Source organism: Metarhizium acridum (genome assembly GCF_019434415.1).
Source record: "Metarhizium acridum strain ARSEF 324 chromosome Unknown scaffold_577, whole genome shotgun sequence".
In the NCBI taxonomy this organism is placed as follows: Eukaryota; Fungi; Ascomycota; class Sordariomycetes; order Hypocreales; family Clavicipitaceae; genus Metarhizium; species Metarhizium acridum.
Window position 1 is genome coordinate 573580 of NW_027094045.1, and position 25564 is coordinate 599143.

Sequence of the window (25564 nt, forward strand, 5' to 3'; positions counted from 1 at the left end):
CGACTCAATCACGAACAACTTCCTTTTCGGCAGAAACACAGAGGGAAACAGCTATTTCCGCCTCCTCAGCGAATACGAACCAGAGTGGAAGAATATCCGAGACGAGTATCGCAATGTATTAGGTGCTTGTCCAGTTGAGCCACTTTTTGGAGATTGATGCGGCTAAGGTGCAAGGAATCTGGTCATTACATTCCAACCACACCTGCCAGAAGTTTACAGCCATAATCGGCTTGTTGCCTAGAAGGAAACATATCAACAAGTGTACGTGCACGACCAGCAGTCACGTACATTTGTCACGTTGGGCCGCAATTTTTTTTTTTTTTTTACGAAACTCAGCCAAATTTCTGTGTGTTTATTGATTACGCAGGCCGATAATCTAATTGTACTAACTTAACTCTGTCGTTAACGTGCCTTTGCATAATGGCTTGCAGATCTTTCCGTACGCTAGTGGATGCCGTAACTTGGTCTGTTAGTCATAATTCTAAAATAGGTGTTCTAATATTACTTGCCTGTAATAATCACGTCGCCTCGCGTAGAGGCTTCCTCCTACACCCGTTTAATGTATTTGCCCGCGACCTCTTCTCTTATTATAGAGTACCAATCGGGCAAGCCCTTAATGACTTCAGCCCTTAGCCTTACTTTTTTCTGCCTATCACGTTCTTGACATACACTAATATCTGTAGAATCTTTAGTGGAAGCGCTTTCGGACGATATTATAGCCCTCGTCGTTAATATAAATCAAGTAACAGGGTCCTTAAATTTTTTGCCGTCTCCGAGTCTAATAACGAATACAATAGAAATGGCTCAGATTCTCTCGCTTCACACGCTAACCATGATAGCACTTTGACATGATAAACCTCTGTAACTTTATTAAGGATATTTGTAAGATTTCTTAATAGGAATAGCGTGACTCGTTTAGTCTCCTCGCCCACTTAAATTTTTAGGCGTGCTATCTAGATACGGTTTAAGTTATATTAGCGTGTAATAGCTTCTTAGCGGCTTTAAGATCTAGATTTATTAAATAGACCTTACGCGCTAAGAATATAATATTAAAAATTATAATTATAATTTCTTTAATATAATAGATACATTTAATAAGATAAGAAGATTTAATAATCTCATAATTTTTCTTTACTTTATTAACTTAAATTAAGTTAATACTAAACGTAAAATAAGTATATCTCACTTCTTTTACTCCCTAATTATTAATTACTTAGTTAAGATTATACGCTAAATATTATAGTCGCTTATTATACCACGTTATCTCTAGGCTTTAGAGCCTTATCCCGTTGTGTGCGGTTAATTTTAACAGGCGTGATCTTTTATTCGAAATAAAAGGCCCCTTCTTTTATCGCTTAAGCGAGATAGCTGGTTCAATCGCATGGCGAACGGGAGCTGCTATGTTAAGCTGCCGTCTAACCTCTTTCTCGCTCTCAATTGCTAATGCCAGGTCTGCTTCTGCCTTTTCTGCCCGCGCCTCTACTTGCCTTATCGACGTAATTATCTATACTTGATTTCTTTCTCCTCTTTATGTTTTTCCGCTAATGCTTTAGCTTTCTCAGCTTTAAGCCTTGCTCGGTCTGCTTCTTTAGCGCGCCTCTCCTTTTCCTATCGGGCCTATTCTGCATCTTCAGCTCGCTTCTTAGCTTCCTATCGAGTCTGTTCTGCATTATCGGCTCGCTTCTCAGCTTCGTGTTGGGCCTGTTCTGCATCTTCAGCTCGCCCTTCTACTACTTCTCTGGCGTGGTATGGCTCCCTCTCCTTATTGACCGCTGAGCTCATTTCTTTCTCGGCTCTTTTGGCATGATTATGCGCCGTAACGCTTGACTGAAGCGCCCTTTTAACCTCGCCTTTAGCCCACGCAGAGCATTGACAAGAAAACTACATTTTTAATTTTTAAAAAAGCTTAAATATTTAATAATAAATTAAATAAAATACTTGAATTATAATAATAAATACATAAATTAGCTAATATTATAACTAATTAGCTTATATAAAAAAGTAGGTTCTTTTAACTCCTAATAAGCTATAAAATTAGATTATATAATTTTATGAAAAATCACTATATTATACTATACTATAAAAACTACATTTATAATTTTTTAAGTTCTAGGCTTATAAGAGCTTATAAGGACCCACTTTTTATATGAGCTTATAGTATAAAATTCATACTATTTATTCGTAAAACTTATAATCTTATAAGTATTTTATTAGATTTAATGTTATTTATTATATGAAAAACTATAAAAACTATAAAACTATAAAACTATACTACTGCTAATGCTCTAGGCCCACGTCTTATAAGCTTTCGCAGTCTGTTACGTCTCTTCTACTACCGTAATTACTAATTTAAGCTTAAGCTATTAACTTAAGCTTATAATATATTCTCTTACTCGCTTAAGCCCTTTAAGTACCTAGTTAATAGTTATATAAGGCGTATTATACTCTCTTTTTACCTTTTATATTATTTATTTTTATTACTTTATAAGAGTAATATAAGTTAACTATAAAATAATTTCTTTATATTATCTTCTTCTTATTATTTATAATTCTTATTTTTACTTCTTTCTTAAAATAATTTTAAATCTTATTACGCGCGTTTATTATTAATTTTATTTATTATACTTTATTATTATTATTAAAGAGCTAGGTAGAAAAGGCATATAATAAAGGATATATAAAAGAGTGTATTTAAGCTTATTCTTCTAAATAATTTACACAAGAATTTTACCTTTATATATAACTAGAATATTAAAAGATATTAGATATTTAGTTTTTAAATATTTAACTATATTTAGTTAGGCTAGTAAGGTTATTTTAGTTGTATTTTAGCTAGTATTAGCGTGTAACCCTTCTATAACACGAAAAATACCCTTTCGTAACCTCTATAACAGACCTGTATCAGGTGCTAGGCTGTAACAGAGCATTGAAAGTAGTGTAGTTTTGTAGTTTTTAGTGAATTTTAGTGTAGTGTAGTGTAGTGTAGTGTAGTGTAGTTTTACTACACTACATTACATTGTAAAAATTAGTGTAATATGTAGTATTAATTAATTTATAAGCTATTATTAGCTAATATAATTAGTAAGCTAAAATAGAGCTAAATTTGCTTACTAATATTAATATTAGTAAGTAGGGATTAGCTAGCTTAGATAAGCTAAAAATAGGGATTAAAAAACTAATAAAAATAAAATAAAAGGGAATTATAAGGGAATTATATTAAGTAAATTAGTATTATTTTTATATTATTATTATAAGTAAAATATATTAAATATAATAAAATTAAAAATTTCTATTATTTACATATAAATATCTTATAAAATAATAATATTTATAATATTACCCTATAACTTAAGTATAAAATATTAAATATTTAAGTTATAAGAAATATATTAAAGTTATAAATAATATATTTAAATACCTTAAAATTTTACATATAAAATAATATTTTATACTTTCTTTTTATATATATTATTTCTTATATTATAATAGATTTTATATTTCTTACTTAACTTTTTTATTTTTAAATTTTATTATAAAAAAAGTTTTACTAAAAAAAAGCTTATATAAGCATATTATATATTAAAATAAAGCTAAAAATCACGTGATTTTAAATCTTATAAAATTAGCTTTATAGCGCCATTAATAAGTAAGTTATTAAGCTTTAAATCTCTTATTTTAAAAAAGTGGATCTTAAATTTTAGCTAAGATTTAACCTATTATAACTCACTTAATTTATAAGCTATATATATAAAAACTAGTGCATTATAAAGAGCCAAATTAGCTCTATTTAAAGATATTAATTATAACCTTATAAGTCTTATAATTAACGTTATATATATAATTAAAATTTCCCTTTATAATTACATATTACACTACACTAAACTACAAAAACTACACTACACTATAAACTACACTAAAAAACTATATGTAGTGTAGTTTTTTTGTCAATGCTCTGGGCTGTAACGAGCGCTGTATTAAATTTAAAACCACCTGTAATTCGGGTTATAGGGTCCCCAGCCCACTATAAATACAGGGGTTTTTGGTGCTAGGCTTGTTAGAAGCTCGCTGTGTGGCCCAACTAGTTGATAGCTGGCCTTGTTATCTAGATTTCGGTTAACAAGATCTAATATTATTACTTATTTTAATAACTAGGTTTATAATTATTCTTACTTAAAGGTAAGTTAAGTTTAGCTTAGCTTTAACTTATAATCTTATTACTTTTATATATTAATTAATTACTTTATAAGTTTCTATTAACGCTAAAACCCGTTTAATTTTACCCTAGCTTTAAGCTCGCTATTATTCCTAAGCCTTAAGTGTATTCCCCTATCTATTCCCTATGATTCACAAACACCCCCCCCCCCCCCCCCCCCCCCCCCAACGGTATAGTAGTAAAATGAGGGGTAATATTACTGAGGACACTTTAGGTAGAAATGATAGAGAAGGAGACCAATCAATATAAGTTATAACTAATACCCCAAAATTATTATACAGGCCTCCTAACGGGGTTCGCATTCAGGCTGCCCCCTAGGCTTTTACCCGTTGGCAACTAAGTGGGCTAGCCACTTAGTTAGCCATAAAATTCCGGGACAGCCACAAAACACCGGGACAGTCCCCACCTAGACCTTTACATGTAAATTGCTTATACGGGTATAAAAGCACGATTCTTTTTATGTTACGCGGCTTTATAAAGGTAAATATATTTAATTCTAGCTATTAGAAGGCCTTTAAGTGTGTATATATTCAATAAAAATGTAAAAAACAGCGGATTTAAGCCCTTTTAAGCTATAAAGAGATCGGTTAAATTAGGCTCGGCTGTAAAAGCTATCTATAAGCGCCCGTAATATTTAATAAGCTTTTATAAAAATAACTAAAGATTCTATTTATTTATAGCTGCTTTATTAGCTTAATACTCTTTAATATACTACCGAATTTAATTATAAGGCCTTACACGAGCTTCTTTAATTAATACGTGCTATTAAGAGTATAATAAGCCTAATAGTAATAGTTATAGTAGCTAATTAGGCTTAATAAGAGTATTTTTAGTGTATTAAGTAGCTTCTTAAGTAATTTAAGTGTTAAATTTATTATAAATATTATTATTATTATTATTATTAAAGGCTTTAAGGTTAAATTAAATGGTATTATTACTATTAAGATATTCTAGAAAGATTTAATCTATTATTAATAAAATTAAGCGATCTTATTATTATTTAGCTTTTTAAATAGCTTCTTAGACCTTAAAAAGATATTATATATTAATTATAAAGCTATTATTCTTATAATTTAATAATTTAAGAAAGGTTTTATTTTAAGCCTTTAAAGACAGGTATTTAAGCTAATAGTTAATGTATTAAAGCTATTACTTAAAGGTTAAGGTCTTCTCGCGCCTATTAATAGTGTGTTTTTTATTAAGCTATTATTTATTTTTAACCTTTTTTATCTCTTATCTTAGTATAAATTAGGTAAGCTATAATTAACGCTAGCTTTTCTTCTTTATTTCTATTATAATAGTTTTAGCTTATTATTTTCAGATATCTTTAAGGCTAACGCTTGTAATAAATTAACCTAAAGGTTTAACCTATTTTCCATGATAGTAACGATTTACGAGGCGTTTAATACATTTATTTCTATTATAAATAAAGCTTTTCACTTATAATTCTAGTATATAAGCTTGAATTATAACCTAGCTAGCTTATTAAAGCCTCTTATAAGTTAGGGATAATAAAATATTAATATAATAGTTTTAAATTAATTATATAGTATTAATAGTTATTTAAAATTATTATTCGTTTAATAATAGGCTTAATAAGGTAGAATTTATTAAGTCTTAAAGTTTCTATTACTTTTAAAGAATTTTAATAATAGTAAGCTTAAAGTTTAGAGGAAAAATACCGCTTTTTATAAAGCCTAATATAATATTATACTTTAAGAAGCCTTTTATAAATATCTTATTAAAAGCTACGATAAATACCTAGTAAGAAAAGGCTAGATTTTCTTATAATAATAATAATTAAATTACTTTTTAATAGGTATCTTTTATAGGCTAAAAAACGCTTATATTTAATAGTTAAATAATATATGTTAAATGCGATAGAAATATAATAAAAATAATATTAAATAAGATATAATATTTAATAAAATTAAGCTAAATATACCCTATAAAGCTATTAATAACTAATAGTTAATATATCCTTTATTTACGAGCTTAAGGAGGCTTTTCGTAATAAATCTAAGGCCTTATAGGGTTATAAAGTTACTTATTATAACTAAACTATTATAATAGAGTTATTTCGCTTTATTAAACCTTTACTAAATACTTTTATAAGCTTCTATTAAATTCATGTATTTAATCGTATATAATATTACTATTATTAAAGCCTAATTTAAATTTCGTAAAGCGAATATTACTATTCCCTTTAATTTTAGCCTAAGACTTAGTTAGGAAGGTCTTAAATACTAGCTAAGAAGAAATTTAATTATTAATAGCGTTAGTAAAGCTTATAAGAGTAGCTAACTCTTTATTTACTAGATCTAGAACTTTCTTATAATATCTTTTAATTATAGTAATTATAATAATATAAATCTACTTATAAAGGCAGTTAATTTAAAGGCTACTTTTATTCTTATTTTAAATCTCTAATAGACTAATATTATATTTATTTATTATATTATAAAGGTAATAAAAGAAGCTATTAATAATTTTAATATTAGCTATTTTAAATAACCTTTTAGCTTTATTAATAGCTTTAATTAAGGTCTTTAAGAGCTTTAAATAGGTTATAATTTATTTAGAATATTATATCTTAAATAATAAAAGGCTTAAAGGGTCTTACTATCTTTATAAAGCATTTATAGTATCTTTAATTTATTATTTTATAGCTAAAAAACTACCTCTTTACATTTAAATAATATACGTAATAAGAGCTTTATCTTTATTATTATTAATAGCTTATAAATAGCTAAAAACCGCTTAAAAAGGTATAAAAAGAGTATTAATAGCTTATTAAATAAATAATTTATTAACTTTAAAGCGTTTAATAGCTTCTTATATAAATATTTAAGGTTATTATTATAGTATTATTATTATATAGTAAGGCTACTTAAGCGCTCTTAATTATATTATTAAATTAATAGCCTTTATTATTAAAGGCAAAAAGCTACTCTTAAATAGATTAAGTATAATAAAAAAGAGCGATTTTAAACGGTTATACACTAATTAATAATCGTATTTAATAGGTGAATTAATAGTGAAAAGAATAAAAGTAGGTGATAGCTATCCCGGTATTTTATGGCTGTCTCATATTTTTGTGGCTGACTAAGTGGATCGTCCACTTAGTCGCTGACGGGTATACGTGGAAACATACTGTTACTCCTGCCTGGTGTGTCAACAGACAGGGAGACGCTTACCAAGAGCTGATCCCAGAACAATTACCGCCTTGGAACCGTGGAATTTGGTGGCCATGGATTACGTGGGTCCGATCACTCTTGTGGCATAAAACGGAGATGCCTGCATACTAGTGATCGTGGATTACATGACTCGGTTCGCTATGGCACAGTCTCGTTATGAAGCAACGGGAGCGCAGTCACAGAAACTTGGGACAAATGTTGGGGTTCAATCATGGGATAAGTGGGAAAAGCGTCCTCCTCCAAGCTGGGCAAATGAGGCGGTGTCAGGTCGCATCTCAGCCATTGGTGAGCAGGCCAAGTCAAAACGCACACGACCCGAGGAGGCGGTTGCCTGGTCATCACGGTCCACATTAAAGTAAAGTCTTCATTTTGGCAAATGGGACATGTCCGATCTTTGCCAAGGACTGTAGCCTGGAATGCTGGATGGTGAGAGTAGCAAAACTGTTCGTTGGTCCGGCCAACACCAAGACCCAGCCAACTTGTTGAAACGGAATAAACCCGTTGGCCACTTTTTGAGGCCATACCACATGGCAGGAAAGAAACACGCCTGGTTAGGGTGTTGCCGGAGAGAGCCAGCAGCTATAAAGGAGAATCGTATTCCTGTATTCATCTAGTCTGCATCTTCACGTTCAACTCGACCTATTTGGTAAAATACGTCGACTGCTACTGCTTGCCACCGTCAAGGGATTCATCAGCCATGTCTACCATTACCTACGATTAAATATCGAGCAGTGTTAGTTGAAGTTTGCGAACACCAATAGGTTTACCACCCCGCGAACCCAAACAACTGCCCATTCGGATGGTATATTTATCATGTCTGCCACATGCGGTCACCAATACATAGAGCATCCTCATAGATGTGGCGCCGAGAAAACACGTTCCGGAGCGGGTTCTGCGGTAGTCCTGCGCCCAGGAATCTAGTCCTTGGCGTCACGGTCGACGCAAATTGTCCACACTGCCCTTGTGAGTCCCATTATATTTGATTCTTTTACCTCCATTTAGAAGATCTAGAACTGACCGGGCTTTTGCGTAGAGACCATGGCCTCTCATCATGTCTGTCAATGGACAAACTTGGTACAAGATTGCATGGTGTCAGAGGCCAGAGAGAGAGAGAGAGAGAGAGAGAGAGCCAAGATTTGCATACTTATGAGCTGGATATCGGGGGCATTTGTCCAGGGGCCGCTATTGCTGTTTACACTATAATATATTATAACATATTACCGTATACTTCTCGGTGGATAAATATATTCTGCTATAAATTGTCATTGTTCAGCAGAATAAGAGAAGCACGAGTAATGTGGGCGCTGGTACAATAATACTACTATTTCATGCCTGTGGCAATTCCTATTTCCACGTGGTGATGTACACAGCAAGTCTCAGGCCGTTGGCAGAGCCTGTCGGAGCCGTGCTATATCCTGCGAACTAGCCATACAGCACCCGCCCACCACAATCTGCTTCCATTTCCCTCTAGCCTCTGTTCCTCTCACAGCCTCGGCGAGCTGTTCCTCCCAGGGCACCCTGGTCACGTCCTCTGCATCATCGGCAACTTCCCATTCTTGCGTGACAGTGTTGTACGCCTCCCCATTTGTCCCGTCGGGATATAGAACCAGTGCCGGCCATTCAGGCAATGTCCCATCCTGTACCAACGCGTGGACTACTGATTCGTACTGTTTCAACAGCGGCGTCAATTTCCACACCTTGGCGCAGTTGATGCCCACGCCCCACGGAACCGATTTCGCCACTCGGGGGTCAAACATTGCTCGCAGGGCGGCTTCCGGAGACTCGCCACTAGGTAGACGTTGGTTGTCTCCCGGGTACAAGCACGACATCCAGAATGGTACGCCCGCCAGTTCCGGCACCTGGTCAAGCGCCCTGCGCATGGAAGCGATCTCGTCTGCTCGAGGAATCGTCTCCATGGATATGTATCCAATCCGAGAGGCCAAGCCCTGCACTCTGCTGAATAGTTGCATTCTCTCTCGGTGCCAGTCGTACAGCGCTTCTTGTGAATTGTGCGCGTCGTCATATTTCCCGCTGTACTCCTGGCTCGGGATCATGCACGCCCCGTAGGGACCAAGGCTTAGTGCCACGGTGCCATGATGCTCCCGCGTGGCGTTTTCCGCGACTTCCACGGCAGTTTCTAAGAACTGAGGAATGTCCAATGATGAGATCCCGTCGGGAAATCTGGGCGATTTGGTGCCGGCAAATCCCTCAATGGAGACTTGATAGGTTGCCGTGAGAAGAATGTCGACCGGGATGGCTCCGAAATCGCTTTGGCATTTGAGGAGTGTGTTGGGGTCGGAGACGAGGAGGTCGGACGACCAGAGAGGTTTGGATGAGTTGAATTTCAAGTTGTATTTTTGCTCGAGGGACGTGCCGAGGCCACCGTCCAAGAGGAGTATACGCTTCATGGTGCGCTGCGGAGGAAATGAGAAGTTGAGGTTTGTTTCGGCCTTGAAGGGGGAATATTGGACCCACTATTCACTTACTAGTTATTGTCGCTTCCGTTCTTTTACTCCCAGATGGTCAACTTACATCTTATAGATGGACAAGGCCAAGAAAAAGAATTCGTTTAGAGAATAGCAGCGCCAGGAAATATGACTAGATTGCGATAACCTCTTGCAAAAGGGTACTTAGCAACGCCAAGGGGTTTGTCCCGCAAAGCGAATACTTGGACAGCCAGAACCAATTATGCTGACATTGCTCTGCTTCACAACACAGAAGTGGCTTCGTTTACCAGTTGAGTCGGCCGCTGGTTGTCCTCTAGGGAAGACATGCACAAAGTCAGCTACTAAATGAATGAACAACTTGGCCAGCATATGAACCCGAGAGAATTGAAGCCTTCTTTGTTGTTGGACCTCGAAAGGCGTTGAAAAGGCCCTAATGCGAAGGTTTCAGCTAGCTAGCGTCTAATTTGAACCCTGCAAACTAATTCGAACCGTCTAGATGACGAGGCCCGGCTAGATGACTCATTTGATGACCTAGATTACCATTGACATATTCGTTGGCGCAAAGCAATCCCACGCGTCACATCAAGCCACCGGCATAGAATTCATCATTCATATCTATAAGCTGGCACGACAGATTCCCGCACAGAGTAACAAATTGGCCACCTCAAAGTCACACGCACCCCCCCGTTATCCAACAGAACTATACCAACAGAAGAAATAGACAAACGGGCATTCTGTACAGCAGGACAGGCTATTTCAACAAGTCCCCCACAAACGCTAGGCTATCCCTCCCGTCATCCACCACCCTCGCATACTCCAACAGCAGCCGCCACACGTACAACTTCATATCCTCCCTCCGAAGCACCCGCTCGGTCCAGTTCTTCCCCTGTCCCGCAATAGCTTCCGCCTCGTCGTCCCGGCTCAAGAAGTAATCCAAAACTCCATAGATGTCCTGGTACGTATTGTCAAACGGCACGAAATGCACCCACGGCACAAGCCTATCGTCATGCCACTCGGCGTAAATGGTCGCCTTGAGCGGCAAGCTGGTCGACTGTAAAAACGCCCTCCACCGGCCGCTGAACGAGTTGCCATCCACATCCGGCAGAAACTTGTACCTGTACTGCTCCTTCATGGGCAGGCTTGGCCGGACAGCCATAAACGGCGACGTGTACGCGCACGTCTTCCGGACTTCGTCGTGTTGAAACGGCCACGTGCCCACTCGGTCTTGCACGGCGGGGAAACACTCCAGGTGCACGAACGCGACGTCCGAGAAGGATGACAGCCATTCGCCTAGTCTGCCGTCTGCCCGTGCTTTGACCGAGTACCTCTCGCCGGGGGGGAGCTTGAACGTCTGCCCTTCGGCCCCCCGTTCCATGGCGGTGAGCACGGACGCGTTCATCATCTGCACCCATCTGTGCCTGTGGAAGTGCCACCAGTTGTCTTGCTTGTTGCGGCCGCCCGACGCCGTCCCGCGCCAGATGAGTCCGTTCTTCTTGTCGGCCCAGTCTGGTCCGTGGTCCTCTCCTCCGTTGTAAAACTCCATCGGGGAGAGGTACATGGCCCCCGGGATGAGCAGTTCGTTGTTCTGGGGCATTTTCGAGCCGCCAAAGAGCGGGAACAAGTTGTGAGTCGTGGACATGCTGATGCTCTCCACAAAAGCGCCGTGCATCCCGCGCAGGTGCGGCTGCGTACACGGGTTTTGCGCTTGGGTAAAGTTTTGGACGTAGCCGCGAAACATGTACGGCGGTGGCTCCTTTGGAAAATCAACAGGGCCGTTGAAGGAGTCCAAAGCAGACACGTTTCGGCTTGGGTCGTCGGGGGAGCAAGTCGCTCGCACATGGTCCCAGTACTTGGGTGCATCGTTGGTGATCCATCCCGGGTCGTGGAGATGCTCCTTCAACTCGGCATCTTTGACTCCGCCGTAGGCATTCGTAGTGTTTTGGGGGTCTGCAAGCTTTCTGTTGGCCCGCTCCGTGCTGGCGTACTGGTTGATCTGCTCCCATGGAACAAGCACGCGGGGCTCGTCCATGACGTTGATGGGCATGTCGAGGTCCGGAAGGTGAGGCATCATCTCCTCGACCAACTTGGCCCATAGATTGATCCAGGGCACGCGGTCTGGGTCATCCGTCTCAAATTTGACCCGACCGCTTCGCACTCGGATGACTTGCGGGTGTGCATTGGCCTGCGCTCGCAGTTCCCTCGGGTGCATGGCCCAGAATGGATTGATGTCATGGTGTATCCTGTCGAAAAACTCCTCCACGACGATGGCATCATCTTTGAGCGCTTGAGCAAACCACTGGTCAAACCCGGGAGGTGGATGGCGACCGCGGCGCTCTCGGTAGCGGGCGGCAGAGTCCTCGAGGGTAAATGAGCGTCTTGTCAATAGTTTCTCGAGGCGTGCATTCGCGTCTCGGATAAGATGGTCGATCGGGTGGTTTTTAGGGGCTGAGTTGTCCGGTTTCGGCCGCGGACGCGCATCGGCATGGTGGCGGATCCATTCTGTGGTGTTGAGTCTGTCGAGGCAGGGCAGCCAACACCAGAAGACTAGGTATAGCGAGATGGCAACAAGTATGACCCGTAGCAACTGGCGTCTGCGTAGAAAAGTTGCAATCGTACGCGATGCTCGGAACATGCTGTGCGGGAGCACACAGGCATGTTGGGCGTGGGAAACAGACCAGACAGGATGGAGTGCAGGTCCAAGTTGAAGAATGTTGCGTGTGATTTCAAGCAGAAAACGCAAAGACCAACAAAAGGGGCGCAGGCCCTTCCTTGCTCGTTTCAAACTACTACAGTAGTTGACCCCTGCTCATAACGGCCCAATTAACTTCCAAGGTTGTTACGGAGTAACTACATGTCAACCGGTATCTCGTTATCTTGGCGGACCGTGCCTCGATGTGGCCAAGACCAAAGATGACTTCAAGGACGGATACTGATCATTTCTATCAAGTTTCTTCCAACTCTGCCAGCGAGGAAATAAATCCAGGCCCTCTGTCAAAAGCTGCGTCGACTGATTGGCAACACGAGTTTTTACTGAACCAACATACACAGGACGATTGATGCATGAGAAGAGGGTCACTCCGCCGCATGCGGCCTGGTGCAATCCCGTCCCGTTGCATCAGACGACGCAACCACGTCCACATTTCGCCATGGCTTCAGACGAGGAACTTGTTTGTATTGTTACTACTAAACCTCTTGCTGCCATTGCGTCATAGTTGCAGCCCACCTTGAATCCATTCCTCTCACCCTTTCCTTTCCAAATCCCAAAGATGAGCGGCAGCGGGAAGAATACCGAAGCGCATTAAATCCCGGCGCGAGCGTCCCGACACGGATTGTTACCAATACCAACGGCCGGAAACTCTTATCCGCCAGTTTGTTGCCGTTCTGGAGTACTTTGAAGAGCGATTCTGGATCGCTACCCGCTGTTACCTCCTGTCAGCGAACCGGAGCAGCGGGCTTGGACATCATCACCAAAGATGTGCAGCCGCCGGTCGACTCTCGCGTTGCCCAACGTGTGAAAGAAATTCGGGGCGAGCTCGATGAGGTTGTCTTTGTGAAGGGCGTATTCCAGGATGGCCTTGGAGCCTATGAAGCCCTGTTCATGGGGACCAGGGAGACACGCACGGCTGGCTTCACGGTTGGGTCGCGAGTCACAATGGTAGATGCATGTCTCATTCCAGCAGTCGATCAAGCCTGTTTCTACAGATTCGGGCTCGAGTTTGCGCCAAACGTCATGGAAATATATGATACCCAGAAGCAGACGGGGGCTTTCCAGGCCGCAGACTGGCGAAACCAACCAGATGCTCCTGAAAAATATCGGCACAAATCAGCCTAGGAGCTAGAATATCAGTTCAGACTAGAGTGTGACGGGCATGTAGACTCCCTCGACAAAGAGTCACTCTTCTACTATACTGGCAAAAAATCGGCATCAAATCTCTATGATAAACTGTGAAGTTTGTACGGTTGCCTTTTCCCCAGTGCGGTCGTTCCACATCATGGAAGATAGAACCCTCTTCTGTTTCGAATGGGGCAATGACCGCTGAAAAGTCTCTTTTTGCAAACCGCCGAATCATATACACTACTGCATATGCTTTTCCAGAGTTGCGTCGTTGCATATGACAGAGCCTGTGATGTGAATAACCCTTTTTCAAGAGGACGGGGAGTTGTGATCCATCTTCTACTCAGCAATGATGCTCGTATTGCTGGTTTGGACAAATACAACTGTACAGCAACTATTTCTAGCCATTGGTTACCGACTTGAATCATCGAGACACGACTTAAGCGGGATTGGACTTTGGGAGAAGTCGGCAAGCAACTATATCTAGCCATGGACGCTGTGTGGTATTGGCAATGCTAGACAGTTTAGGAGCTGGCTTAGAACAAGATGGCGTCGTTGCCATGATTCTGCCCAAATTTTAAAGCCTCCATAGAGATGACAAGATGCTCAAAGTACATGGAGAGCGCCAAGGTATGAGCTCGAGATGATGACGGAATATCAAAGATATAGTCAGTCTTCATAAAAGTTCTGCAAGATCGAACTTAAATGGTCTAATACTGCTACAGTAAGAGGCAAAAACGTTTCACCAGATTATATACCTAGCTATCACGCTTCATATCATAATATGCTAGTGTATACTTCTTGATAGGTAAATGTATTCTGCTATAAGCTGTAGGTTCTTTCTAGTGTAAACAGAGAACTTCAATTACACGTCACGTATTAATCTGTTAATAAAGAACCATGAGCATGCTACATAAGTTCAGCCATTCCTCTGCTGCTATGAGCCCATCCGGACCCCCGGGCCCCGGCTCTCCAAAGCATCTGCGCTAACTCTACCTTTCCTTCCCGATTAGCCTCCTCGAAAGCATTTTCACCCTCCTCATTCACCGCGCCAAGGTCAGCACCGGCCTCTATAAGTGTTTTCAACAATTCTGCCTTTCCAATCCTGACAGCCAAGGGTAAAAGTGGTCGATCCCTCATAGCCAGCGCCTTAACATCAGCCCCGTGTTCCAGAAGCTCCTTGACTCTTTTCAACTCTTCTCTGTAAATAGCCTGATGCAAGGCGGTAATGTTGACCTCGTCGATGGTAGCCCCGGCGGCCAAGAGTAACTTGTTGATCTCCACTTTGCTAGCCAGGTGCAAAGGAGTTTTCTTGCTTTTATCCGTCGCCATGGTATTCGCCCCAGCCTCCAGGAGCATTTTCACCATCTTTTCCTTTCCACCCTTAACAGCCGCGTGTAAAGGCGTCTCATCCAACATTGTCTTCACCTCAACATTCGCCCCAGCCTCTAGGAGCAATTTCACCATCTTGGCGCTTCCACGCTCAACAGCTATATACAAGGGGGTCTCATTCCACGACGTCTTCGCCTCAATATCAGCGTCAATGTCCAAGAGCAATTTCACCATGTCTACATTTTCACCCTCAACAGCTGCATGTAAAGGGGTCTTGTTCGACATCGTCTTCGCCTCAAGATTGGCCCCAACGGCCAAGAGAAACTTCGCCACGCCTACCTCTCCGGAATAAACAGCTTGGTGTAAAGGGGTTCCTTTCCCCCAGTTCCCAGCCTCAATATCAGCCTTGCTGTTTATGAGTATTTTGGCAATATCCACCCTACCGCAAGCAGCAGCGATGTGAAGTGGCGTCATTCCTCTCTTGTCGCACAAGTCCTTGTCGTCCACCAATATTTCTACTGCCCTCTGCTTGCCTGCTAGGACGGCCAAGTGGATTGCGGCATCCCCATTATGGTCTAGAAGAGACTGTGGACGACTGTTGGTCCCACCATTCACTCCCGATTTCTGCCAGTGAAGGAGAGTTTCCAGAATCTCATTGCTGTTGTCATTGTTCTTGTCGTTTTCATCATATCGTATGGCGCAATGAAAGGGTGAGGCGCCGTCGAACCCTTGACAGGAAATGCTGGCGCCGATTTGGATCAGTTCACGCACCGCGTCACGACAGCTGTACCAACAAGCATAGTGCAAAGCTGTCCATCCTCGCAGATCCTTCTTGTCAATCTCTAACTGATATGATGGGATGCAACGGATTCGTCGCAACGTGTAGACAGCATCAGCTTCTCTTGTTGATACGAGGTAGTGAAGAGGCGTCCACCCAGTTGCATCTCTTAAGCGAAGAAAATCTCCAAAATGTTGGATACTCTCATAGTCCAGTTTCTTTGTGCGATCCAGCACCTTTTGATGCAATTCACTGATTTTGAGGGCTTTTTTCCAGCCTTCTCCTCGGATTGTGTCTCCTGGGCGAGTGAGAGCAATGGGTTGTAGATTCCGGGGCCATGGGTGTCGCCCAGGTGCGTAAAGGAGTGACAGCCGAGATAAGACTTGACGGTTCTTTGTGCTTTCGACATGAAGAATGCTCCAGATCCAGTCATGTATGATGCCTGTTGTATTTCTTGGTTTGTGCATGACAAATGCTATGTCTTCCTGGTGGTGAATATCCTTGAGGTGCTCTATCAAACATGCTATCGCGTGGGCGTAAATTGGTCGTTGGCTCGAACAGAAGCACTTGCACTGATACCACAGCCACAGATATGGGAGCCTCGCCATTTTCAAATCTCGCCACCTCCAGAATTCGCTTGCTTTTGACAAAGCAGAATCAAAGACAGGCTTTGGAAATGGTAGTCTTTCTTCAAGACTGAGAGACCACACGATGCCAAGGTGTGCTTCAAGGGAAGATCCCAGCCCATTCTGTTGGATCTGACTCGCCAGCTCGGCAATACTCTTGTGCCAAAGCTGCGCCTGGTTCCGTGTTTTTGTCTCAGCGGGTGGGAGCACCCGGGTCTGTACCTCTTCTTGTTCTTCCAAGGGTTCATCTAACGTTTTGGCAACGGACCGCAGAAACGAGCAAAGCAACGTCTTTGCATATAAGTCCTCAAGGTCGCCATAAGATTCGATAGCTAGCATTGTGCCGGGCTCTATGTACTCTACCTCGTCAATTTCAGGATAACGAGACTTTTCCCAAAGCTCATCAGAATCGCGTTCTTCGGACATTTCTGGTAATATTTCCAGTCGTCGCCGTCTTCGACTTTCCACATCAACTTTGGACAAGCGAAAAACCCGATCGTATTCGCGACATTGACGCCCGATTATGTGCTGGACGTGGAGCGAAGGGTAACCAACCACTTGGCTACTGCCCACTCGCATTGTTGATACACGACCTTCAGGGTCACCTCGTCCAATCTCCCGGACTCCAATGATTCCGTCTAGATTATCAGGAACCCACCACATGAGATCTTGGATAAGCTGCTCAATGGGAATAACGTTTCCCGGCCCCAGTGCTCTAAGACCCAAAGGTGACTTTGGCCCCGTCTTCCGAAACCATGTATCATCATTCCTATTCAGGTGATTGGAATTGACTTTTGTATCCGGCGTCCTGTTTTTGCGGGCACATTGTTGTGCAGAGTAAACCCAGAGGGACAACGCAGACGCCACCTCATCAACGGCGAGTCTCCACGGACTTGAGTCAGCGTCGCGGTTGATGTGAAAAGAAATCCATTGGGGTTGATCTCCAATACCATCTTGTGCCCGAATAAACCAAGAAAGAGCTGTCTCGCCCTTGAATTGAGATGCAGGCAGCAGCTTCATAGCTGCCTCCATGCAATTCGCAAGACGGATGGCCAGGTCGAAATATTGGCCCCGGCAATTAGAGAGCTTGCCAAGTTCTCGATGAATCTCCAAAACAGACTGGGCCCGCGACCTAGGTGTTTCATTTGCCATTCGGCTACCTGGTTTGCTTGCAACACTCAATGGATAAACATCCTGGTTTATGTCTGTATCAATGGTCCAAGACCTTGTATGTATGTCTGTTTGTGCCTGCTTCCCCGGTGTCTTTGACTTCTGTCCCCAGCTTGACATTGGTTTCAAAAACTCAAAACACGGGTCAGCATCGTGATTTATGCCGCCTAGAACCAAGGCCAGCCATTCCAACTCAGAATCCGGGGCCAGCTCCCGATGCACCAAAGGCTTTGATATGCCTCGCCGAATCCACGCCCTCACTCCAACCATGATGAGCACAGCAGCAAGTTGTGCCACAGACGCGGCCCAATTCATCTTTCGGAGCCCAACAAACTGCACGATGAAGCCAAGGAGACTCACGCCAGTGCCAGTAACCGTCTTTATCTCGTCCATATGCTCGACAACCCAGTTCCTCATTGGATTCCGCTTCCACTTCCCGCCTACTCGATCCAGAATGGATGCTTTCTCTTCCACATGAGCTGCAACACTGAAGTTCTCAGGCTGAGTCATTCCATCCTCGCAAGGAGCCTCAGTATCAGCATGACTAGCAGCAGATGTCTCCATCTGGTTTTCTCCAACCCTTCGCCGCGAAGTAGTAATGACGATTCGCTTTGATTTTGGCAGTGTTGCGTATGGTCTGAAGACTTGATCTCCAACTGTTTGACCCCGCTGAATCCACATAATCTGGGCTATCTCGCCATCAACGGATGGCCTATACCGATCCTCTGCTGTACTAGCTTCAATGACATGGCCGCAAATGAAGAGGCCCAGAACTAGTAGCGCCGTCCCACTTGCAACCAGAGGAAACGCTGAGTCCTCCACAGGTTGCTCATCTTTCAGATAGTTGCCCTTGAAGTCTGGATGATACGTTATGATACCGAAGAAGACAATTAAACCAGCCTGAAGTAGAGTAGCGAAAACAGCAGTGACATGGACTGGAACTCGGCTGACATTGTTGTGGCTATTTAGAGTTATATTTGGCGCAGAAGTCGTGATGTCTCGAATTACTTTGATATCCCATCGGGCGGGGGTCTTTGCTTTCTCTGATGAATTCGTGTTGCGTCCGGTCTCTGTATCGTGTCTTTTGCGGCCGGCATGCGTGTTTTTACATCGGAAAGGGACCAAAACTATAAGAATATCGGGTTAGGAGGAATCTCAGAAGGGCGTTGCTGCATGTCATGCCGCGTTATACTCATCTACATGCTCCACAGCGCATATATGGTGCGGCATTGACAATGTGATACAGTTGAGGACGTACTCTTCCACCAGAAGCGTCTCCAGCCTATCATGTCTACTGTCGCGTTAGTACCGTACGGGAATAAAATAGCTCAGCTCTCAACATACCCGTTCCGTCGACGATGTCCTTTCCCCAAGCCTGCCGAAGTGTTTTGAATTCAACGATTGGGGGCTCATCTGGTCGATCACCGTCTCTGCGCTTCGTAAAAAGCAGTATAAATTCCCATATGTTTGGCTTCCCTTGACACCTAACAATACTCTGGCCGTTGTAGAGCTCACAAACCTCTTCAGAGGTTGAAGACATCAACTCCATTTCAGCGGCCGCGACGCTCTCCCTGGCTCTCCCAACCACAGCCTTCAGCCATAAGGGACCGGCAACCCTAATGGCAGCAACAATAATGGTAAGAATACCAATTGGGGCCATGGCCAAGATGATGCTGTCCGCCCATCCTATAGCTTCACTCATGAATTGCATCGTCACCTTCTCGCCGAAAAGAGCCAGCACCCTATAATCGTCAGTCGCTGCGTTCGTGTAGATGGTTGGAGAATGTTATCTGCCAGAACATACGGTCCCAAGTCTGAAAACAAGTTGTTGGCAAAATCATCTTGGGAATCCGCATGAGCAGACTCTGGGAAGAAAGCGGCGAGGAATGCGGCGTGTACGATAAACCACATCATATACGTAGTCCAGAGTTGTTTTGGTGACAACAGGAACTTGAGCGGTTCTTCATGAGATATCGGTATATCATTGAGTGTGAATAGGTGAATCGTGCGTTCGTATCAGAAATTCTCCGAGTTTGATTCCACGAGAAAGGGGGCATATTCAGTCTGGGACTAGACAAACTCAACACTTGGTGGCCTAGCATGCGGGAGGGCCCGAAGCACGTCTGTGCACTTCATTTCTTTCAAACATGGGGAAATTTGCATGGACATGTCTCTAGTGTTTCCTCACATTCGATGTTGGCCAATCAGTAACAAGATCAACTCATCTTAACTCGTGCAACAAGAACTGCTGCGTAACAAGTCTGGGTTGAGGTTACTGCCTCGTGTGACTAAATGACGGGGAGTTTATGACCGATAGAGTACAATATAACTAAAAATAACAACATGGACAAGCTGTAAAAGTATGATAAGAGTTGGGCCATGCATTATCATGTGGGTAAAGGTGAATTTCGGACCGTTGCACTTTCCCAGCTGTTGTACGATGTTTTTGATAATTGCTCCATAATCAAGCAGCCCCCCTCTCATCTGGTCTAGCTTCAGCAATGTACTGCGGTACTCCCTCATTCTATATACCCTGTCAAGGACCGCCTCGCAGTGTTTCTTCATTAGTTGTGGCAAGAAGTAGTGTGTCAATAACCTTCACAAGCATCTCTTTGAAAAAATCCATTAGACGTTGCAACTTTAGTATTCACACGTGCTACGTTTTCTGCGACCCAGCTTTCGGGTGTACCAGTTTCGACCATTTCATCAAGTTGACCCCTGCTGTCAACGGTATTATTATGTGACTGGGGAGGCGGGGACATGTCGTGCGGGACGTCTCAAGGCCTACACAACATCCCAATTTGCTGCAAGACGAGCCCACAGCACAAAGAAGATGGCTCGTCTCACTGGTTAGCGGCAGATGTCTCGGGAAGGTATTCCCCGTGAAGCTAGCGACGAGAGGAATCTCCACCATTTGTGCTGAAAAGAGGGGATTTGATGGGGCAACGCTTTTTGTGTGACACAATCCAAGCCCGTAGCAGGGCGAGGCTGACCGAGGCCCCGGTCGTGCAGAAACACGCGCGTAATGGACTCTGACAGCTTTCGGGGAAGAAGCCTTCCAAGCCTATTGGATCAGCCTCGTTGCACACGGCCCACGGGGGCCAAAGACAAGACCCAAAACCTGTAACTCCGTACTCCGTACTCCTGTTAGTTGTCCAGACCCTTGCAGTCGAGTTGTCCGCATTCGCATTGGCTTGGGTGTCTTTGCTAGGATCATTGCCATCTAGCTCGCGCGTGTTTCTAGGAAGACTGCGTGGCCCCCCGACCCATCAGTATTTCTTTTATCCTCAAGCACATGCTCGGTTTGTCCCAGGGCTTCGTCCTTGACCATGGCCGCAACAGAACGGGACTTCTCCGCCACCTGCCGGCAGGAGGCCCACATCTGACCGGATCCGCATCGCCGAACCACCGGCGGCTCTTCACCTCTGTCCCCGACCGCACGGAATGGGAGTAGTTACACACTGACAAACTCGCCGCCGTCAATAAAATAGCAACCAAAGCATCCAACTCTTTACCCACTGTGCCCCTGCCATAGGCGGCTTCTCAGATAGTACCCTCTGGACGCCATCTTGTAGAGCAGTATAGACAGTGTCAGTCTTGCAACTTGTACGCATCAGCCACGGATGTGGATACAAACAAGCCAATCCCCGTACAAGCTCAAAAGTTCAGAGCTAGGGAACTGTAAACGAGCATGGCATTTTCATCCCGCGGCCCCAGTATACGATTACCATTCTCTCCCAGATATGGACCACGGCTTAATTGAGTAGCGCAACGTCATAGTGAACACGTCGGACAATCCGCCAACGAATGCCATGTTTCGGCGCCCACAGTCTTTCACTTGGATGAACCACCTAATAAGACCATTGGTCATTCTGCCTTGCTAAGCTTAACTGTCTATACTGGCGATACGATCGAGATTCAGATCGAGATTCCTCCTTCGGGTACAGGAATATGAAAGATGCTCGTCCCGCCAAAGCCTCCCGCAGCTTGTATTTCAAATACTACACATCGAACCGAATCTAAGGCCATACTCCTAAGAATGAGGACTATCAATATCGTTGCCGTCGCCGTTACTCTTTCCAGCACCGCGGTTGCTGGACCCGTCGCCTACGCCACCTGCCAAGCTGCTTGTGCGGCGAGTCTCGCCGCAGGACCTGCTGCTGTTGCAATCTATGCTGCTTGCCAATCGTCATGTGCCGCACTACTAGCTATGCCGTGTCCTTAGGCGTATCTACTGCACACTGTCGGTAAGGCCTCTCGGCTTGGCGTTGCATGTCCATTGGGCTGATGATGGTGATTGACTTGGTAAAGCAGGAAAGTGCATCTCGATTACGATGAACTGAGGTATCATAGGGAAATTCAACATGTCCCTCTGGCTAAAAAGTGGCTCTTTTGTGTTTGACAAAGGCTTGGATTCAACATGCAGACAGAATGGGACGCATTCCCAGAGCAACGAACACAGACTGGGGGTGCTAAGCCCACAGCTCAGGTTTCATGGTCAAGGGGAAGCAAAGTTCCCGAAAATGAAAGCCATCCTTTCTGGACTTCTAGTCATATTTACCTAGGCCTACTTTGAAAGCTTCCAGATTGTAGCAGTGATGATTGAGCTGCGCAACTTCACAGCCGAAGGGGCGCACCGATAAACTGGATGTGGGAGACGTTCGACAATGACCACAGCGCTGGATCGCTTTGTTCCATAGTTCAATTATCAAGCCCGATAACCACTGTCACACCAATCTTCAGGTATCCCAATTCACTTACTTGGTACATCGTGGGACGATTCCAACAACAGGCAAGTCACCATCTATCCAATCTGATCCATTTTTGCTCAATCTATAGAAGTATTGACCAGCATCTTATTCGGTCTGCATGCGATTGACGCATGTGGAATTGTACGTGGCGATACCAAATCCTTAATATCCTCGTAAAGGCTGCTCAAAGCCATCAGTATCAGTGCGACCTGGCCTTGAAAAGATTCATACTTTGTAACTCACGATAGCCGTCAAGTTTGACCGCCGGGGTAAGCTTGCAACCTGACGAGCTACGTGATTGGGCAGTCTTTATCGTGTGCTTCAGCAACATTTGTCAATACGGTCTGGAAATTGCAGCCTTGACGTTCCATCTTCAGTCCGTTTTAAAGGCAATCCTGTCAATCCCATCTGTTCCATGCAAGTAGAACATCGTCACACTCAGGAGTTGGCAAGGACAGCTTTCTTAGCGCTCTGGCCATCCAACGTACGAGTGTATTCTGACCGACACGGTAGCTTGAGGGCATGAAGAGCGGCATGCTTCGCGAGTCCCTTGGATAATAGAAGCTGGCTCGTATACTTCAAAGACTGATGATGCCCACTTTTTGTTTCCTCTAATTTTATGTATTTACATAGTGCGTGTCATTATCTGGATTTTCCTTTCTATACGCCGCACCACCACGGCCACCAACACCCCACTGCGCCTGTGCCTGCGCAATGTTGACCCCAATGGCCTGTAGCTCCCTGCCCTGACTGGTCGGCCAGGCCAGGAACTTAGTCTCAGCCAGGTGCCTCAGGAAGTGGCCGACGGTCTCCCGGCTGATACCCTCTTCGGCACTCTCGTCGATACCTGTCCACCGGTCTGTCTCGGCCTTGAGCACTGTAACGGCATTGCGGTCGTCAAGCTCTGGCGCACGAGTAGTCGACGGGAGGTCATTTGTCGCCATGTGGAGCAAGGGCATTAAGGCGCTCCGTTCCTCGTCCTTCTGGACGAAACCAGCTGAAACAAAGGTCTCGAGCTGTGCCTTCCAATCATTGTAATCCACTTCTGGCACATCATAACCGTAGTAGCTCAGCGTGGAGAGATACTCGTTCATGCGGAGGCGCGGATGGGCCGTGACGTGGACAACGTGGACACCGACGTCGCCGCCGTTGGTGCCAGTCCTAGCCGAGACAGGATTAAAGCTAGCTGCAACGACAACGCGGGCGACGTGGCCTAGATGCACGGCGTTGACGGTGTTGACGATGCGCGGGCGGCTCGACAGCTGAATGCAGCCCTTGAGCATGCGAATGGGGAAGTCGTCATTGTTACAAATACCAGTGGCGGTGTCCCGAGGATGTAGCCGGGTCGGACGACGGATCCGAGGAGACCTCGTCTGCGAGCCTCGCGGACGAGCTGCTCAGATACCTGTAGTCTATTAGAATCATTGTGACGTATGGAAAGGGGCTGGTAGTTAACTCACCCAATTGGTCTGGCCGTAACCAGTTTCAAGACCGACGCGGCTGCCCATCATGTCGGCTGCTTCCATGATGGCACTTCTTCCCGTGCTGGTCTGCTCTTGCGATAGCTTAGTGTAGTGATCTGTATCCAGGACGCTTGTTGAGCTGAGAAACGAGAAGAGCTAAGGCTTGCCATGACGTCCGCAGCGTCGGCAACCCGTTCCATGTCTTGTCATCAAGTCCAAGGCGCGGCTGCGAGAGGTCACCAATGACTGCGCTCAGCCTGTTTGCCCAAGAATCCTGCCAGACACCGTACCCGCGGAGATACCTATTCAGTCCCTCGAGGGCGGCCTGGACGTCTTATGTTCCGCGCACATGGTCAATCACCTCAACGTTCTTACGCTCAAGTAAGTCCTTGACTATGTGAGAGGCCCAGGAAACCTGCGGCGCCAGTCATGAAGACGGTAGTCTTGCGTTGCGGAGTGAGAGTTGCGGGGCCAGCCGTCTGATACTTGGCATCCAGGCTGCCGAGTAGCTTGTCGAGCGACTGGGCGTAGGCAGGCTCGCCTTCCCCCGTCGCGCCAGTGTCATCCTTTCCCTCACGCAGGCGGTCGAGCTGGGCGCTGAGCGCGTCAAGAGATGAGCTGGAGTAGAGCGAGTTGATGGAAAAGTTGGTGCTCATCTTCTGGCGAATATTAAGGAGAAGCTGCTGCGCCAGCAGACCGTGCCCACTGCCCTCGAAGAAATCCGACTCAGGTCGAGAATTCTTGGCATTCAGACCGCGGATAAGCGTCGCCCACTGCTCCGCCAGGTCTTTCTCCGTGCTGCTGAGGGCCTCCCAGCTCTTCAAATTTCCCTCCCAAGCCTCCTCCGAGATCAGGGCTGGTTGGCGAGGTCGGCAACCTCGTTGTCGGCCTCAACCCACTTGTTGTCGACGAACCAGTTACCCAGGAACTTCTCCTTATTCTTCTCCGGGTCTGCCAGATACTCGTAAGGCCAAATGTAAGTAGAGATCTTGAAAAGCCATGGCGGGGGTACTTATCTCTGCTAAACCCGCCGCTCTCATCACAATTCCACCAACTTCGCCGGCACCGCAAAGCTTGGTGGGATCATCCCGGTTTACTATGAGCAGCTGGACATTTTGTATGCCCTTTCCGGCAGGCACGATGTCGCCGATCATTTCCAACGCATTCGGGTCTTCGGCGTGGCTCTTGATCCGGTAGTAAGAAACACTGCGGCTCGTCTCGGTGGTGCCGTAGGCGGCGCAGATTTATGCGTTGATTGCCAACTTGCGGAGAGTAGCGCAGTCCTTCTTGGTCAGGATGTCGCCGACGTAGAGGACCCATTCAAGGAAGAGAATTGTGCAGTTGCGCCTCCCACCAGGATCTGACCCATAGCAGGCGTTAGATGGCAGGCATTGGGCTTGTAGTCACGAACCACTCGCTTAGCCTCTCATGTTGGATGTTCTCTCGAGCTGGGATTATTAACTCGGACCCGAGGAAAAGCGGAGTGAAGATATCGCGCTGAATCGGGTCGTGAGCAATGCCGGAGAGGCATGCGAACTTGGTCTCCGAGGATCACTTGAACTGCTCGGCCATCCAGGGAAAATACTTGGCTAAGCTGTGATGCCTGCCCAAAACGCCCTTTGGAGTAGTTGTTGGCTCATTAGACCCCTTATACTTTCAACTAGATAGATGACAGATTCTGGCAAGGTCGGCGCATCGCTTACTTTAGGCCGGCCCTCGGAACCGCTAGTAAAGAGAGGACTGGGTTATTTC

General features: G+C 44.6%; 7 protein-coding genes across 7 annotated transcripts; 1 reads left to right on the forward strand and 6 right to left on the reverse strand.

The window, feature by feature from the left end:
• Positions 1–7399: 7399 nt before the first annotated feature.
• Positions 7400–8178, reverse strand: J3458_021048 (uncharacterized protein). The gene has a single exon (XM_066122371.1). The coding sequence runs from the start codon at positions 7930–7932 to the stop codon at positions 7549–7551; it is 384 nt and encodes a 127-aa protein (XP_065972625.1). The 5' UTR covers positions 7933–8178; the 3' UTR covers positions 7400–7548.
• A 608-nt stretch (positions 8179–8786) lies between these two features.
• Positions 8787–9847, reverse strand: SAM4_2 (AdoMet-homocysteine methyltransferase; the record flags this gene model as incomplete). Its single annotated transcript, XM_007815046.2, has 1 exon — positions 8787–9847. The coding sequence occupies exon 1, from the start codon at positions 9816–9818 to the stop codon at positions 8787–8789; it is 1032 nt and encodes a 343-aa protein (XP_007813237.1). The 5' UTR covers positions 9819–9847.
• A 386-nt stretch (positions 9848–10233) lies between these two features.
• Positions 10234–12528, reverse strand: J3458_021050 (uncharacterized protein). The gene has a single exon (XM_007815045.2). It carries the CDS (start codon positions 12487–12489, stop codon positions 10609–10611), a length of 1881 nt encoding a protein of 626 aa, XP_007813236.1. The 5' UTR covers positions 12490–12528; the 3' UTR covers positions 10234–10608.
• A 475-nt stretch (positions 12529–13003) lies between these two features.
• Positions 13004–14414, forward strand: J3458_021051 (uncharacterized protein; the record flags this gene model as incomplete). The annotated part of the gene is made up of 2 exons (XM_066122372.1): positions 13004–13024; positions 13135–14414. The coding sequence occupies 2 exons, from the start codon at positions 13004–13006 to the stop codon at positions 13687–13689; spliced, it is 576 nt and encodes a 191-aa protein (XP_065972626.1). The 3' UTR covers positions 13690–14414.
• A 187-nt stretch (positions 14415–14601) lies between these two features.
• On the reverse strand, positions 14602–19512 carry J3458_021052 (uncharacterized protein; the record flags this gene model as incomplete). Its single annotated transcript, XM_066122373.1, has 4 exons — positions 14602–18725; positions 18857–18889; positions 18943–19340; positions 19403–19512. The coding sequence occupies 4 exons, from the start codon at positions 19510–19512 to the stop codon at positions 14602–14604; spliced, it is 4665 nt and encodes a 1554-aa protein (XP_065972627.1).
• Positions 19513–22943: 3431 nt separating this feature from the next.
• LYS2_6 (large subunit of alpha-aminoadipate reductase) lies at positions 22944–24247 on the reverse strand. The gene is made up of 2 exons (XM_066122374.1): positions 23810–24247; positions 22944–23754 (listed from the first exon to the last, which is right to left on the reverse strand). Exon 2 carries the CDS (start codon positions 23630–23632, stop codon positions 22967–22969), a length of 666 nt encoding a protein of 221 aa, XP_065972628.1. The 5' UTR covers positions 23633–23754; positions 23810–24247; the 3' UTR covers positions 22944–22966.
• On the reverse strand, positions 24190–24966 carry LYS2_7 (large subunit of alpha-aminoadipate reductase; the record flags this gene model as incomplete). The annotated part of the gene is made up of 3 exons (XM_066122375.1): positions 24190–24654; positions 24690–24763; positions 24825–24966. The coding sequence occupies 3 exons, from the start codon at positions 24964–24966 to the stop codon at positions 24190–24192; spliced, it is 681 nt and encodes a 226-aa protein (XP_065972629.1).
• Positions 24967–25564: the final 598 nt, after the last annotated feature.